General features: G+C 50.3%; 4 protein-coding genes across 4 annotated transcripts; 2 read left to right on the plus strand and 2 right to left on the minus strand.

The window, feature by feature from the left end:
* Positions 1 to 2,237: 2,237 nt before the first annotated feature.
* Positions 2,238 to 4,002, minus strand: LDX57_005956 (fungal specific transcription factor domain-containing protein; the record flags this gene model as incomplete). Its single annotated transcript, XM_046087643.1, has 5 exons — positions 2,238 to 2,886; positions 2,941 to 3,126; positions 3,183 to 3,805; positions 3,855 to 3,935; positions 3,982 to 4,002. The coding sequence occupies 5 exons, from the start codon at positions 4,000 to 4,002 to the stop codon at positions 2,238 to 2,240; spliced, it is 1,560 nt and encodes a 519-aa protein (XP_045943611.1).
* A 2,272-nt stretch (positions 4,003 to 6,274) lies between these two features.
* LDX57_005957 (uncharacterized protein) lies at positions 6,275 to 8,024 on the plus strand (the record flags this gene model as incomplete). Its single annotated transcript, XM_046087644.1, has 2 exons — positions 6,275 to 7,829; positions 7,876 to 8,024. 2 exons carry the CDS (start codon positions 6,275 to 6,277, stop codon positions 8,022 to 8,024), a joined length of 1,704 nt encoding a protein of 567 aa, XP_045943612.1.
* Positions 8,025 to 8,877: 853 nt separating this feature from the next.
* On the plus strand, positions 8,878 to 10,820 carry LDX57_005958 (uncharacterized protein; the record flags this gene model as incomplete). The annotated part of the gene is made up of 6 exons (XM_046087645.1): positions 8,878 to 9,091; positions 9,197 to 9,786; positions 9,924 to 10,223; positions 10,399 to 10,449; positions 10,511 to 10,582; positions 10,734 to 10,820. The coding sequence occupies 6 exons, from the start codon at positions 8,878 to 8,880 to the stop codon at positions 10,818 to 10,820; spliced, it is 1,314 nt and encodes a 437-aa protein (XP_045943613.1).
* A 288-nt stretch (positions 10,821 to 11,108) lies between these two features.
* Positions 11,109 to 13,019, minus strand: AAT1 (putative aspartate aminotransferase). Its single transcript, XM_046087646.1, has 6 exons — positions 12,790 to 13,019; positions 12,650 to 12,728; positions 11,888 to 12,528; positions 11,552 to 11,839; positions 11,444 to 11,503; positions 11,109 to 11,392 (listed from the first exon to the last, which is right to left on the minus strand). Exons 1-6 carry the CDS (start codon positions 12,907 to 12,909, stop codon positions 11,291 to 11,293), a joined length of 1,290 nt encoding a protein of 429 aa, XP_045943614.1. The 5' UTR covers positions 12,910 to 13,019; the 3' UTR covers positions 11,109 to 11,290.
* Positions 13,020 to 13,234: the final 215 nt, after the last annotated feature.

Here is a 13,234-nt window from a genome sequence, read left to right on the forward strand (position 1 = left end):
AGTCACTCAATTCATAACTAACAACTGACCGCCGACAGAAAAGGTTACACTTACACGATGTCACCCATCACCTACCTACTTACCTCCGACTGACTCCATTTACACCCTGTACCACCCACCCTGGAGCAAGAAATACTCCAAACCAATAATAACAGAGTTTATCATGTCTGAAAGAACTGGATGCGGATTGACTCAAGCCTCTTTTTCTTTTTCTTCTTCTTTCTTTTTTTCCCCTTCGCTCTTGGTGAGGGAGGGCTGGCTGGGAAATTCATCATTGGTGGGCCCTACCAATGCGAGGGATCCGACCATCCACGGAGTATCTGTAATACATCGGTATATACCGACGGGTGACAGGGCGGTATGTACTGTATATAGTCATAGGTAACATACACTGTATCACAGGATCGTGTGCCAACGCATCCTCTACATCGGGGTACCTACAGTGGATAGGAGTAGGTCCTGCTAGGAGCTGAATGATCTCTCAGTACTAGTTCAACGATCAGTACGAGTTACTAGGAATAGCTGACTCTGAATACGAGTCAACTCCTCTCTCTAAATATACCTAGCCCTCCAAAAGAAATATACAATCAAACTGGACGATACTGATAGGTATTAATATTCTCCTACCGAAAAGTCCAAGTAATTCCGTAGTTACTCCGTCCCAGCAAGAGACGTGCCGAACCACCGTAGGCTAGCCCAACTTACCCCTGTCTCATCTGCCCGCGACACGGCAAATTCGGTGGGATTAATTAAGGTAGTCAGGAGAGAACCTGACGGTGATTCAGATTCAGATTCAGATTTAAATTCAGGTTCAGGTTCAGGTTCAGGTTCGTTTCCTTTTCGTGAACAGCTAGCTCAGACTATCCTATGGAGTAAAGCTATAGATAGGCAAACACGATCCCTTTTCTTATTTCCTTCCCCCCCCATCCTTTCTGTAGAAAAATATTTATGTATATTAAAGTGCTGCGGAATTACTATATTTACCCTTCCCTACGGAGTACCCTACATACATACCCACCCCAAATCAATCGAACCAGACTGCGCCAGAATAATGGGTCCGGATCTACGATTGCCTTGTCCCTTTTTTTTTTTACCCAAGCCTCAGCGTGCGTGCTGTGCTGTGCTGTGTTGGAGGCTGATGATGCTGCGCCGGGCGTTGCCTGCAGGCAGCTCTGGGCAGGTGGCGCCTCACTGAACCTGAATAAAATATCTTTCTTACCTTACTCCGTAGTCCGTACAGCTGTATCTTTTCTTTTCTTTTTATATCAAGAATCGTTTGGTTTGGTTTGTTTTCTTTCACTTTTGAATTGGGATCTATTCTTACCTATGTATGTTTATTTTTATTTTTATTTTTATTTTGGCAACCTTAGGCTGATGAAATGATGATCTGGACTAGTTAACTAGGTAGGAACATTGCTTACTCAGTGATACACCACTGTAATTTAAGACTATCCTATCTAATAATATCGGCACAGCCGCGCTACGCTAAGGATCAGGTGAGGATAACTAGGATTGATGGATTCATGGGTGAATAAACTTGTTAACTTAAGTGTGACTTGACTAATTAGATCATGGTATTCTGTATCGAGATAGGTACAGGAATGGTAGGTGCCACTCTTCTATTTGATTCTAGTGTTGATACTAGTCAGGATACAGACATCATTACTCTGTAGGAAGTTAGGAACAGGGGGGCTGGGAGCATTGAGTTGGAGTTGAATGTCGGAAGGGAGGAAACTCGGACTTGTGGTGGTTACTCCGTAGAGACTTTGGTTGCCTGGTTATCGTGGCCTTTCCCTTTTCTTAGTTGCTTCCCATAGCTGGTACTTACGGCTTACAATCAAGTTACATTGCTGGTAACTAAGGGATCTGATGGAGCACCCTATTTACGGAGACTGCTCCGTCCGACGGATCTCTCCTCCGACCTTTTTCTCTCTCCACTTACTTATTTAGTTATCCGAGCAACCTGCTTATTATATCCGGAGTACTGCGGCTGTCTCGTGAAGTTTTCAATTGCATGATGGTCGGTCTTATCTCTAGATTTAAAACGGTTGTTTGGTCTTAAGGATCGGGTCGTCCATGTCTTGTATTCATTTTCTCCGATCAGGAGATGTCGTTCGATTCGGGAAGTACAGTACATTGTACGGTGTACTCTGCGTAAAGGGGCAGACACACCGCAGTGTTGGGTGGGTGTTGCCTCCCTACTACGTACCAACCAAGCTCATCGACGTCGTTATTCATTATTCTCCAAATAATCGTAAGCATTCCAGCACTTCCTGCGAAGGTTCTGATTTGTCCTCCTCGGGTCCACTATGTTGAGGCTGTAAACTATCCGGGCTCTCAGATGGCAGCATGGTCGGGCTTTCTTCCAGCGTTGAGCTTGGTAGCAACGCTTCGAGGGTCCCCGATCCAAAGAAAGACAGTTCCATCGCCTCCATCCAAACCGGCGTCGATGTCTCGATGGCAGCTTCGGGCTCTGAGACCGGCGGAATGGAAAGCATGTCATGGTCAGATGCTCCGACGCCGGTTATCGGTAGCGGTCTGTCCTCGTCGGGATTGTCCTGCATGAAGAAGCATTCGTCAATGTATCGGAGGAGCCGGGTATACTCGGCCAGGCGGAGCTCAAACAGATCGAAAAAGCAGTCCGAGCGAAGCATCGTGCTGGAATCTGTATCCGTATCTGTCTCTGACATGGCGGATTGTTGGCAGAGCTGAAGAGCGGCCGAGGTGACTGCCAGAACACGCTTGGTATAGTATCTGAAACTGTAGTGGCGGTTGACTTCCATGAAGAAGACTAGCGTTACTTCGTGGCTTTGCTTGTCTTCGGGGATTCGTGAAAGCTGCGTCTTCACGCTGAGCAGGATCTGAGGTAGCATCGTATAGGCGACACTGGGGAATCGTCTCAGTATTACTCTGTGATATATGCTTAGGCAGGCTACTTACGCACTGATCGGGAGCTTGTCGGCAACTCCATTCGTCAGGAGCTGCTTCACTCTCTCCGCCGTCGAGCCAATTGCTCGTACCAGCTCTGTCCGACAGAACTCCAGCTGCTCTTGGTCTGCGGCCTTTGGGGAGCTCGTGTCGCCAATCATGAGACACTTGTGATTGCAAAGCGCGATACGGGCAGACCTGATTGCTGTGAGACACATACGAACGCCTGATCTCTGTGTGAAACAGTGACTTACTGGTAATATAGCGCAACAAGATTGGTATTTAATATCAGTGACGAATGCAGATGGAAATCGTTGTCATTAACGTGCGCCATCCAATCGAGTTCCCATTGCAACAAAGACGATTTGGCCTCTTCCAACTTTGCCAGCACACGATCGTGGCTTTCCATCTTCATAGCAGCCTTGCGTTTTGCAGGATAGAGGATCGTGAGCAACGTGGTTACCGTGGCTGCAAAATGACAGAGACTCGACAATACTTGGCATAACGCAGATTTGGTTTCTGGTCCATATACTTCAGAGTAGAATATCTCGTCTCTCATGTCGTCAATGGCCAAGCCCTGCTGATGAAGGTCGAATTCTAATGGCGTGATTTGGATTGGGCGGTGCATCCCAAGAGAGATGATCCGATCGCGAATAAGACAGCACCACCAAACTCTTTTCAGGTCCGACTGTTTTCTCGGTCCCTGGGCTTTGGGGACATAGTAACAATCGGCGCCTTCGCTTTTGGCATTCTTGATGGCAATTCGTAACCATCTTGAATTTGCGATGATCTCCGTGTTGGATGTATAGTAGGACAACAGTAAGGCCGATCGGGAGATTGTCAACGGGTCACTTTCGGTGCCACTGCGGTACAGCAACTTCGGAAGGATATTAGTTACGGAAGCGTGGATCAGACAGGTCAACTACCTTGGATCTCCGATATAGCTCATCGCGTGCAGAGATAAGAGAATCGTAGCCACACTGCTTGGCGACGTCGACCGGAATGAACTGATGAAATAAGCACTGGGCAGGTAAACATGAGAGTGTCACATACGCTGCTTGCAGCAAATAGCATTGATTGGAAAAGCAACAGGGGAATGCTTTCGTCATGGCCGGTGCTTGAGCATCGATATTGCCTCCAGAAAGCAGCCTCGTCGATCAGCGGAAGACTCGGATGTACGTATAGAAAGTAACTGCGAACGAAGCTATCCGTCACATGTCTGGCCGGTATTGACAGACATCCTTGCGAATCGAGGAAAGCCAATTCGACAGGGCCCAATCGTTTCAGCCCAGGCGCTTTGAGAAAAGTGTACGAAGAGAACGGTAGAGGAACGTTGGTGAAGGCACCTGCGCGTGTGCAAGTACAGTTAGTGAGTTGTTCAAGTAGATGGATCTCAACGCTGCAGCACGAAGGTGCCTTTCTACATACTTTCTGTTAGATTCTTCTGCGAGGAAAGGCTGTCAAGGGCTCGTGCCTCGCCGGTTGAGGTACAGGCAATACGTTCTCTAGGACGAGTCTTGAACAGATGTTTCGCGCCGATCCGTTTACCCAGGCCTGGCCGGACGGAGCAGGTGGATTCATCCAAGCGACAATTGGTGCAAGGAAAGCCATTGATAGAGCCGTCACATCGCACTTTGCGATCATGGCAGTGGTCACAGGCACGCGGAGCACGCCTTCTAGCTGGTCTATAGTTATCTTCTGCATACCGACGACGCGACTCCCATATCGAAGAGTTGGCCATATTATAGGATATGGCGCGGGTTGGTTAAGTCCCCAGTCGGAGAGAAGGGAAGGTGGGAAGAAATTGAAGCCGAGTCGAGCTCCTTTCCAGCGATCTTCCTTCCCTTCGTCCTTACAAATAAGGCGGGGAAATAAAGTATACGGGGCAGTGGGGATCCTTGCGCGTCCATCCAGTCAGACGTTGTCAATGGCAGAGCTAAACGGACCGAGGTTGAATCGGTTAAACCGAATCGAGTCGAGCAGACTTTCCCTCTCTCTCTCTCTCTCTCTCTCTCTCTCTGCCTTTTCGCCGTTCCTCTCTATTCTTCTTTGATTTCCCTGTTGTCGTATCTCCTTGTCTACGAGGAAGGCCCCTTCTTCCGCCAGGTCCGCCCTCGTCCGCCATGACATCGCCCATTCTTTCTGATTTGCTCCTGCGGAGACGACAAGTCGTTTAGTGTCGCGCTATTCTCATGATTGGCAACAAGTCGCTGGTCAATCTTGGATTCTACCAATGATACATGTCCTGGAGGGGCGACCGTAACAGAACTCCACTGCATACGTCTAATGATGAATTGTTCAGCATAATCCATTATGTATCCGGCAGATCCTCCCTTCCACGACGTCAAGACAATGTCGACCGTCTGAATAGCGAGCATCGACAGTAATCGAGGCAGAAGGCATATCGCATATAGGTAGGTCAAGGCTCCTTCGTTGGCTCGTATGAGCCCCGTGCGTGTCTGCCTGTCCGAAGTTGTCGGATCAGTTCAGTCATGGCGTAGAGCATCTCTTCGACTACGTTTGAATCGACAACAGCGATGGTGTCTGCGTCTCCGAAGTATATTAGACCCCTGAGGAAGGTGATAGAATAACAAAAGATCTGGATGATAGGATGCTAATTTGAAAGTAATTGGACAATAGGTACGTGAAGGTTTCTATGTCCGCCCCAGACCGGGGTGGTGCGCATCAGTCTAGGCCCTCAGATCTTAACATTTAGCAGTTCCTCTTTCAGCGAGATGTATCTTAGTTACTACAATGGACGATTTCATTCTGTAGAAAGTTCATAGTGATTTATTTTGAGCTGAAATATCACTGGATTGAGATTAAAGAACGGCAGAATTCCGGATATCCTCTGCTGAATATCGACGATGCGCACGGCAGCCACTTTTGTACATGGAACAACATGGAACGATATCCCAGATAGAAAATATATCGTTGAATGAATGTTATAATTGAAACAGACGTAGAATGGGCAATGTGTTGGCCAATATGTAAGACTCAAACAGTACAAAAGGAATATCCCAAATGTATACCAAGAGGTGTGTATAAGGGAAACTTCCGCCCTCACTCAAATAGAAGATTCTCTCTACATCCAGATCTGTTTACATGGACCAATCCCTTACCCTGTCAGATAGACACGTTCCAAGTGGAAAGCATCAAACGTTTGTTGAGGAGACAACCTCAAGGTACGGGACGCCCAGAGCTTTCCCCGCACTTCCTTCTCCTTTATCCTTGCAACCAGCCGCATAAGCGCCACGGTTGAGCGTTGCAACCTTCTCCTGAATAAATCTCTCTCCTTTCCAGTCCTCCATGACTGCTCAACCCTCCCAATGGTCCTATCGCCGTCATGTTGAAACCCACGAGGGCCTTCTGGAGCGTCCAGCAGATTGGCCTCCAGCCTTCCTCTCGGGGGTTAAGTTTAACGCAGCCACCGCCCTTATCGGCTTATCGCAAACGGGATGATCTGCCCACAGTCAATCACTCCAAGATCTCCCCCGACTGCAGTTTTTACCTTTACAAGTCCGACACCGAAACCGTGGCAGCATGGCTGGCAAAGACTGCCAAGGCGTATGGTTACCAGTTTGGACCCTCGACGGCCAATGCCAGCTCCACCAACAACAACGAGGAGCTGCCCCCTGCGAGCGGGACTGCTTCTCCAGTGAAACATCAACTCGCCCTCCATGAGTTCACCAAACTGGCAGACTTCATCGCCGCGGCCTCGGATCCTCCCGTCAGCGTTCCGAGGTCATTCATGAAGGCCCTGACACGTGCCATCTTCATTCGGAAGAACCACAGTTGGCAAATTATTCCCACAATACCGGAGGGCCCCGAAAAGCTGATCACGACCACTCAGCACAGACACTTCATTAACGTCCTCAAATACGTGCGGAAGGTCCTGCGCCCCAAGGTGTCGAGTCGCCGAGTGAGAGATCCGTTGGTCCGCAGCACGAGTGCTGCTGCCACGCCCGAGGTTCCCAAACCCCGGCAGGATCTGAAAAAGGCCTACCTGGGCTTTGAACTTCTGATGAAGGATTTCCGCAGCCTCCGGACGGTCATCATTCGGTCGTGGCTGGGATATCAGGATGGAACGTTTGACCTGATCGCCGTGTCGCTGGTGACGAACTCAGCTATTAACGTCGCCCGGCGAATGCAGGAGGATGTTCAAAAGCTATTCGACAAGTACGGTGGATCGTCGCAAATACTCAATGCCATTTATGTGGCGCAATGTGCCATTGATGGCGAGGACCCCAACTTCCGTGAGCGGCCGGGCGATGACCTGAACTTCCGTGTCTACGACACTGCCGAATCAATGATGTTACCGACCTTTATGCTGTTGCAGTCTTTTAACGCCCTGGTCGAGTCCGGGAACGTCCTCTCGTGTAAGCCCGGCTACTACGGGACGTTTGACCCGGCAAGCGTCCGGTCGGAGAAGAGCGTCCGGGGAAAGTACCAGGAAGACAAGATCGTGATGCTGGAGGCGCTGTCGGGATTTCTCACCTTCCACCGCGGGGTATCTCCCCAGCCATTCGAGGACCAGTTCACCCGGGGTCTCCGGCTGATGTTCAAAACCCATGATGTCCCCATCTGGCTTGTTTTCGCCGCCCAAGTCTTCCTAGACATTCATCACGCTTTGCGAGGCAATGTCAGGAAAGCCTTTTCAGATCTGAAGACCTCGGTCAGGTCCATGGGGGCCATCAAGGAGAACCTTGAATTACAATCCTCGCTAACCATTGAGGGATGGCTGAAGAAGGATGACCGGGAATACCATTCTATACTACAGGACATTTACCGGTGGGTGGACTCGGACCCCGTGAAGGAGCTCAAAGCGAGACCCGGAGAGAGGTTCAAGTTCATGAAATGGAACCCCCTCTTTTGCGGGATGCTCAACTACAACCTCCAATGTGAATATCCCAGTGTGGCTATTAGGAGCTCAGTCGGTCCTTCCAGGCTGCATGGGGATCAATTATGTATCCGGCCCACCTGCACAACGCCGTCTGCAACGATGGACTCATCTGCCCTGGACCCCTGGTCGGCTCGTCATAGAACTGATCCTGGGCTGGCACAGCGAGATCTTCGTCGCCGAGGCGTCGAGTTAGCCCGAGGAAGGAAGCGAGCGAGATATACTCCGACTCACCCGCAGCCAGGAATCGACCAAGAAGCGCTGGCAAGACCATCACAGACTCACCGCCACCGAGCTTTTCGAGAATCTGCGCGACGCTCTCCTGGGCGTGATGCTGGAGTTTAACTTTGATTGGCCCTGTATCGATCCTGCTGGCGACTGCTCCGTCAGGTTCGTGAGGTCTGCGATTCCTGGCTGGGAGATGTCTTTGGCGTCGGCTACCTGGAACGGGAGATTCAATTGGCTTTCGTCGTGGGATATATCTCATGGCCGTTGCCAACACTGACGCCACGGGTAGGAGTCTGGCGTACAAGGAAGATGTCGTAAAGAGCAAGCCATTTAATAGTAGCAGGTGGCGCGGTGGACGAGATGACCGAGAAGGGAGAGGGAACATTGGTGCTTGAATCTGTCGAGGAGAGAGGATACCCGGTAGCGTTTGAGGTTGAATGAGTATGATGTTTTGTTTCCGAGCGTACTGCATACTTTGAGATACCTAGTTATCGTTGATTTTGTCTAGATATTAGCGCAAATAAAGATTACAATACTAGATCAATATCACCCCAGCCCTTTGCCTTCTGCAGCACAAGCGCATGGAAATCCCTGAATCGTCAGCCTCGCCAACTACCGTTCTTAGCTCCAATTTCCCATAAGCATAAGCATAAGCATAAGCCCGCCCACCGCCACAATCATCATCAGCCCAGCTGAGATCCGGTTCACAGCCCTGATTTCTTCTAAATCTCCTGGATTTATTTTCCACTCGTCAGGCCCCCCTCCCCTCCACCATTCCGTTTCACCCGTCAATCATTGCCACGCCAACATCAACCTCAACCATGCAATCCACAAAAGCAATTGTCGCCAACGCACCCATAACGCCGGGATCTATTAACTGGTCCCTGCAGGATATTCAATGTCCAATTTTCTGTGGCCCTGACGAAGTGCTCGTCGAGATTGTCGCCACGGGACTCTGCCATACGGATGTCTTTGTGTCGGGTGTGCCCGACGGGACATTGGGGATACGGTATCCGAAGATTATGGGTCATGAGGGTTAGTCTTTTTTCTTCTTCTATGCTTGAACATTAAATTCATTTCTCCAGTCTGGATTGAATAGCTAGCTAACCCGTATTCTATGAACTATTCCCCCCAAAACAGGAGCTGGATATATCCGCTCCATCGGCAAGGCTAGCAGCAGCAGTAGCGACAGCAACTGCAGCAGCCACAGCAACAGTAGCGCTACCAGCAATGGCGACAGTGGTGCTACCAGCAAATTCCAAATCAACGACCCAGTTCTTCTCTCGTTCCCGTCCTGTGCGTCCTGCACGCAATGCAAACAGGGCCACCCGGCGCACTGCACAGGCATCGCGGCGGAGAAGTATACCGGGCGAAAAATCTTCACTGTCTGCGGCACCAAGCACGAGGATCCCTCCATCTGGGGCTCTTTTCTCGGTCAATCGAGTTTTGCGAGGTATACGGTTGTGAATGTGTCTAGTGTGTTTAGTTTGAGGGGTTTGCTGCGACAAAGCGAGGATTTGGCGGTGTTTGCGCCGTTGGGGTGTAGTTATCTCACGGGGTATGGGGTTGTGCAGAGGATTGCGAGGGTTAATGGTCATGGTCGTGGTCATGGTCATATCAATGGCAGCGTCAATGGCCATGTCAATGGTAACGGAGAGGGAGGGAAGAATGGTGGGGGTGATACGGTGTTGATTATGGGGTTAGGAGGGGTGGGAATGGGGGCTGTTTTGGTATCTCCATCTCCATCTCCTACTCCATCTTCTACACATACTCCTGTCTATCTGTATCATGCAGTATAGATAGCCTCTCTACCTCCCTACAGCCCTAACACCTACCCACCAACCAACTACTAACAAACGAGAAACAGGCCACTACACAATCCCACCCCCAAACCCTCATCGTCCTAGACCAACACGCCCCGCGCCTCCAACTCGCCAAAGACCTCGGCGCCACGCACACGCTGAACACGCGCTCACCCAACTTCAACCTCCAGGATGCCGTGCGCGCCATCTGTCCCGAGGGCCCGTCCGTCGTCATCGATACTACGGGCGTGCCGGAGCTCATTGAGCGCGGACTGGATGTTGCGGCGCCGAGAGGACGGATTGTCCTGGTTGGGGTTCCGCCTGTGGGTTATGTTGTTGGGATGCAGGGGTTGGGGTTTGTTGAGGTATATTTCTTCCCCTTCTTTTCCTTCGTTCTTTGGGGGTTTTGTCTGGTTCTCTCTTGTGGGTTGGCTGGGGTGGGTGTGGTTAGTTGGTGATAGAGACGGGGTTGGAGGAGGGTTGTGAAGAGACAGAGGGAGAGAAAGAAAAGAAGACTTGCTAATGGCGATGAAAATCCAGAGCGGAAAATCAGTAATGGGATGCCTAGTGGGAGATTCGGTTCCTGAGGTGGTGAGTCCATTTCCTACCAAGGAGATACATTAATCTGAATTGACAAAATCCTATCACACAGGACATCCCCCAACTCATCCAATGGTACTACGAAGGACGATTCCCTATCGATCGTCTAATCACGAAAGTTCCTGTGAGTCTGATATACCGATATCTATGGCCCGATGGAATGGATCGTGTTCATTTGCATCTTCATCTTCACCTTCATGTCGTGTTGTGTTCACGCCGGGGAAGAATGATAAACACTTCCTGAACAAACGAGCTAAGATACGTCTCATGTACAGATCGAAGATTACGAAAAAGCTTTACGAGGAACTGAAAAAGGAGAGATCATCAAGGCGGTGTTGGTTTGGGATGAGGATCAGGTCTGATCTGCCATGAATCACCTTCGAAGAGAGAGGTATGTATGTCTCTTGAACGTACTCGAGAGGGAGGAATGGGGAGAAAACCTACCTAGCTACTTATCTGCCTACATCGGAGTAGGTGAGGACAAGGCTGCAGGAGTGTAGGGAGTGGAGTTGTTGGGTTCTTTAGATGGTTGTCTGTTCTGGGCCTGTGTTTGGGAGGTTATCTATTCTTGTCGGTGTTCCTGGCAGGGGATTGATGGTGCATAAAGAGTTTAGAATAGTAGATAATATTGCTTTTAATGGCATTGCTCTTTAGATTTGATGGAACTTAGTTAATTTATGAAAGGAACACAACTCTATATTTAACAGACACGTATCAACCAATAAAATATAAACTTCAAAATTTGCTAGTGTAACAGACATCGGATATCAGTACATCGGGCTCCAAGCCCGGTAAGATCTATTTATCATAGGAATGCTTTTCTTTCCAACTTTTAACCAGTAACCTTGAAGATGGACTCGGCCAGTCTCTTGACGTTGCTGGAGGTGATACCGGCGACGGAGATACGGCCGTCCTTGGTGGCGTAGACGGAGTGCTACAGATGTCAGTAAATAAATCCCGAGATCAATGCAAACTAGATTCTTACCTCCTTGGCGAGAGCTTCCATCTGCTCGGGCTTCAGACCGGTGAAGGCGAACATGCCGATCTATCTCATGTCAGTATATGTCATGTCGTTAATTTCCAGCTAACTCACCTGGCTGGTGATGTGGGACCAGTCGTGCTTGCTGCCCAGCTGCTCCAGGTTCTCGCGCAGCAGAGCGCGCATCTCGATGATACGGTCGGCCATGCCCTTGACCTCACCCAGCCACTGCTTGTTCAGCTCGGCGTCGTTCATGATCGTCGAGGCGACACGGGCACCGTGGATGGGAGGGTTAGAGTAGAAGGGACGGATGAGAATCTTGATCTGCGACTCCACACGCTTCTTCTCCTCGGCGTTCTCACAGACAAGGGAGAAAGCACCGACACGCTCTCCGTAGAGACCCTGTCAACTGTCAGAGATGGTAACTTCAAGACACAAAACAGATCATACCATGTTCTTGGCGAAACTCTGGCACAGAGCAATGTTGTGGCCCTCCTTGACGAAGTGACGGGGAGCAAAGGCATCCTGGTCGGCGTTACCGCTGGCAAAGCCCTGGTAGGCCATGTCGAAGAAGGCAAAGTGACCCTTCTGCTTCATGACGTCGCTAATCTGGCGCCATTGGTCCTGGGTGGGATCGACACCGGTGGGGTTGTGAGCGCAAGCGTGCAGCAGGATGATGCTGTTCTCGGGAGCGGCCTTGATGTCGGCCAGCAGACCCTCAAAGTCCAGACCGATGGTGTCCTTGTTGTAGTAGCGGTACTTCTCGACCTCCAAGCCGGCGTCCTTGAAGACGGCGTTGTGGTTGGCCCAGCTGGGGGTGGGGAGGTAGACCTTCTTCGCGTGAGGGTAGAAGCGCTGCAGGAACGCACCGCCGATTCTCAGGGCGCCGGTACCGGAGATGGTCTGGGTGATGACGAGACGGTTGTCCTTGAGGACCTCGGAGTCCTTGCCGTAGGCCAGCTCGGCGGCGGCGCTGGTGAAGGTAGGGATACCGGTGATGCCGGCGTATTCCTTGTCGAAACGCGAAGCGACAACCTTGTCCTCGGCGGCACGAACGGAGGGGAGGACGTAGGGCTTGCCCTTGTCGTCACCTACGAGACTACGTTAGTTGATGTCTTTTCCCCTTTCTTCTCTCGATCGAGATCCATTGCGAAGAGACATTCGGAATCTTTCGACAATAGATTCGACCATGCAAATGCAGGAGATGCTTACGGTAGGCACCAACACCCAGGTTGATCTTCTCCTTGAAGGAGTCGGCCTTGAAAGCCTCGGTGATACCCAGAATGGCATCCTAGATGGCATTGGGTCAATTTTCGACGAGCAATGAGGTTCTCAAAATCAGGGCGCATTACCGGAGGGCCCTGAGGAACGTTGGACCAGGCCGAGGCATTTCTGGCGCCAACGATGACGGTGCGCATGCTAGCGTCACGCGTAGCAGCCTTACGGCCGGCGACTCGGAGGGTGGAGAGCATTGTGAAGGAGGGAGGAGGCCTGTGAGTCCAATGGAAGAGAGAGAGAGAGATGGAGATGGAAGGAAGTAAAGATAAGGATGGGATGGAGATAAATAAAAAGAAGAAAGGGATTGAGTCAAAGGCGAGAGAAAGTCTAGGGAGATTCCGGGGAGCCCAAGCGGCGGACGCGGATTGGCCGCCGCCTCCGCAGTCGCGGTTAAATTGGTCGATCACGGGTTTCTTACCTTATGTTTTTATGTTTTTTTTATTATATAGTTATCATTATTATTTAGGTCCATTGACTACAATTGAATGATTGTTTGTGTTAATTGTTTGTGTTAATTGT

Source organism: Aspergillus melleus (assembly GCF_016097325.1).
Source record: "Aspergillus melleus strain CBS 546.65 chromosome Unknown contig3, whole genome shotgun sequence".
NCBI lineage: Eukaryota > Fungi > Ascomycota > Eurotiomycetes > Eurotiales > Aspergillaceae > Aspergillus > Aspergillus melleus.

Bases quoted from the DNA above. Each gene is read 5' to 3' on its own strand.
- AAT1 (XM_046087646.1), bottom strand. From the start codon at position 12,909: ATGCTCTCCACCCTCCGAGTCGCCGGCCGTAAGGCTGCTACGCGTGAC. The intron at 12,729-12,789 runs GTAATGCGCCCT...AATGCCATCTAG, and splicing joins ACGTTCCTCAGGGCCCTCCG to GATGCCATTCTGGGTATCAC. The intron at 11,504-11,551 runs GTGAGTTAGCTG...GACATGAGATAG, and splicing joins GGTCCCACATCACCAGCCAG to ATCGGCATGTTCGCCTTCAC.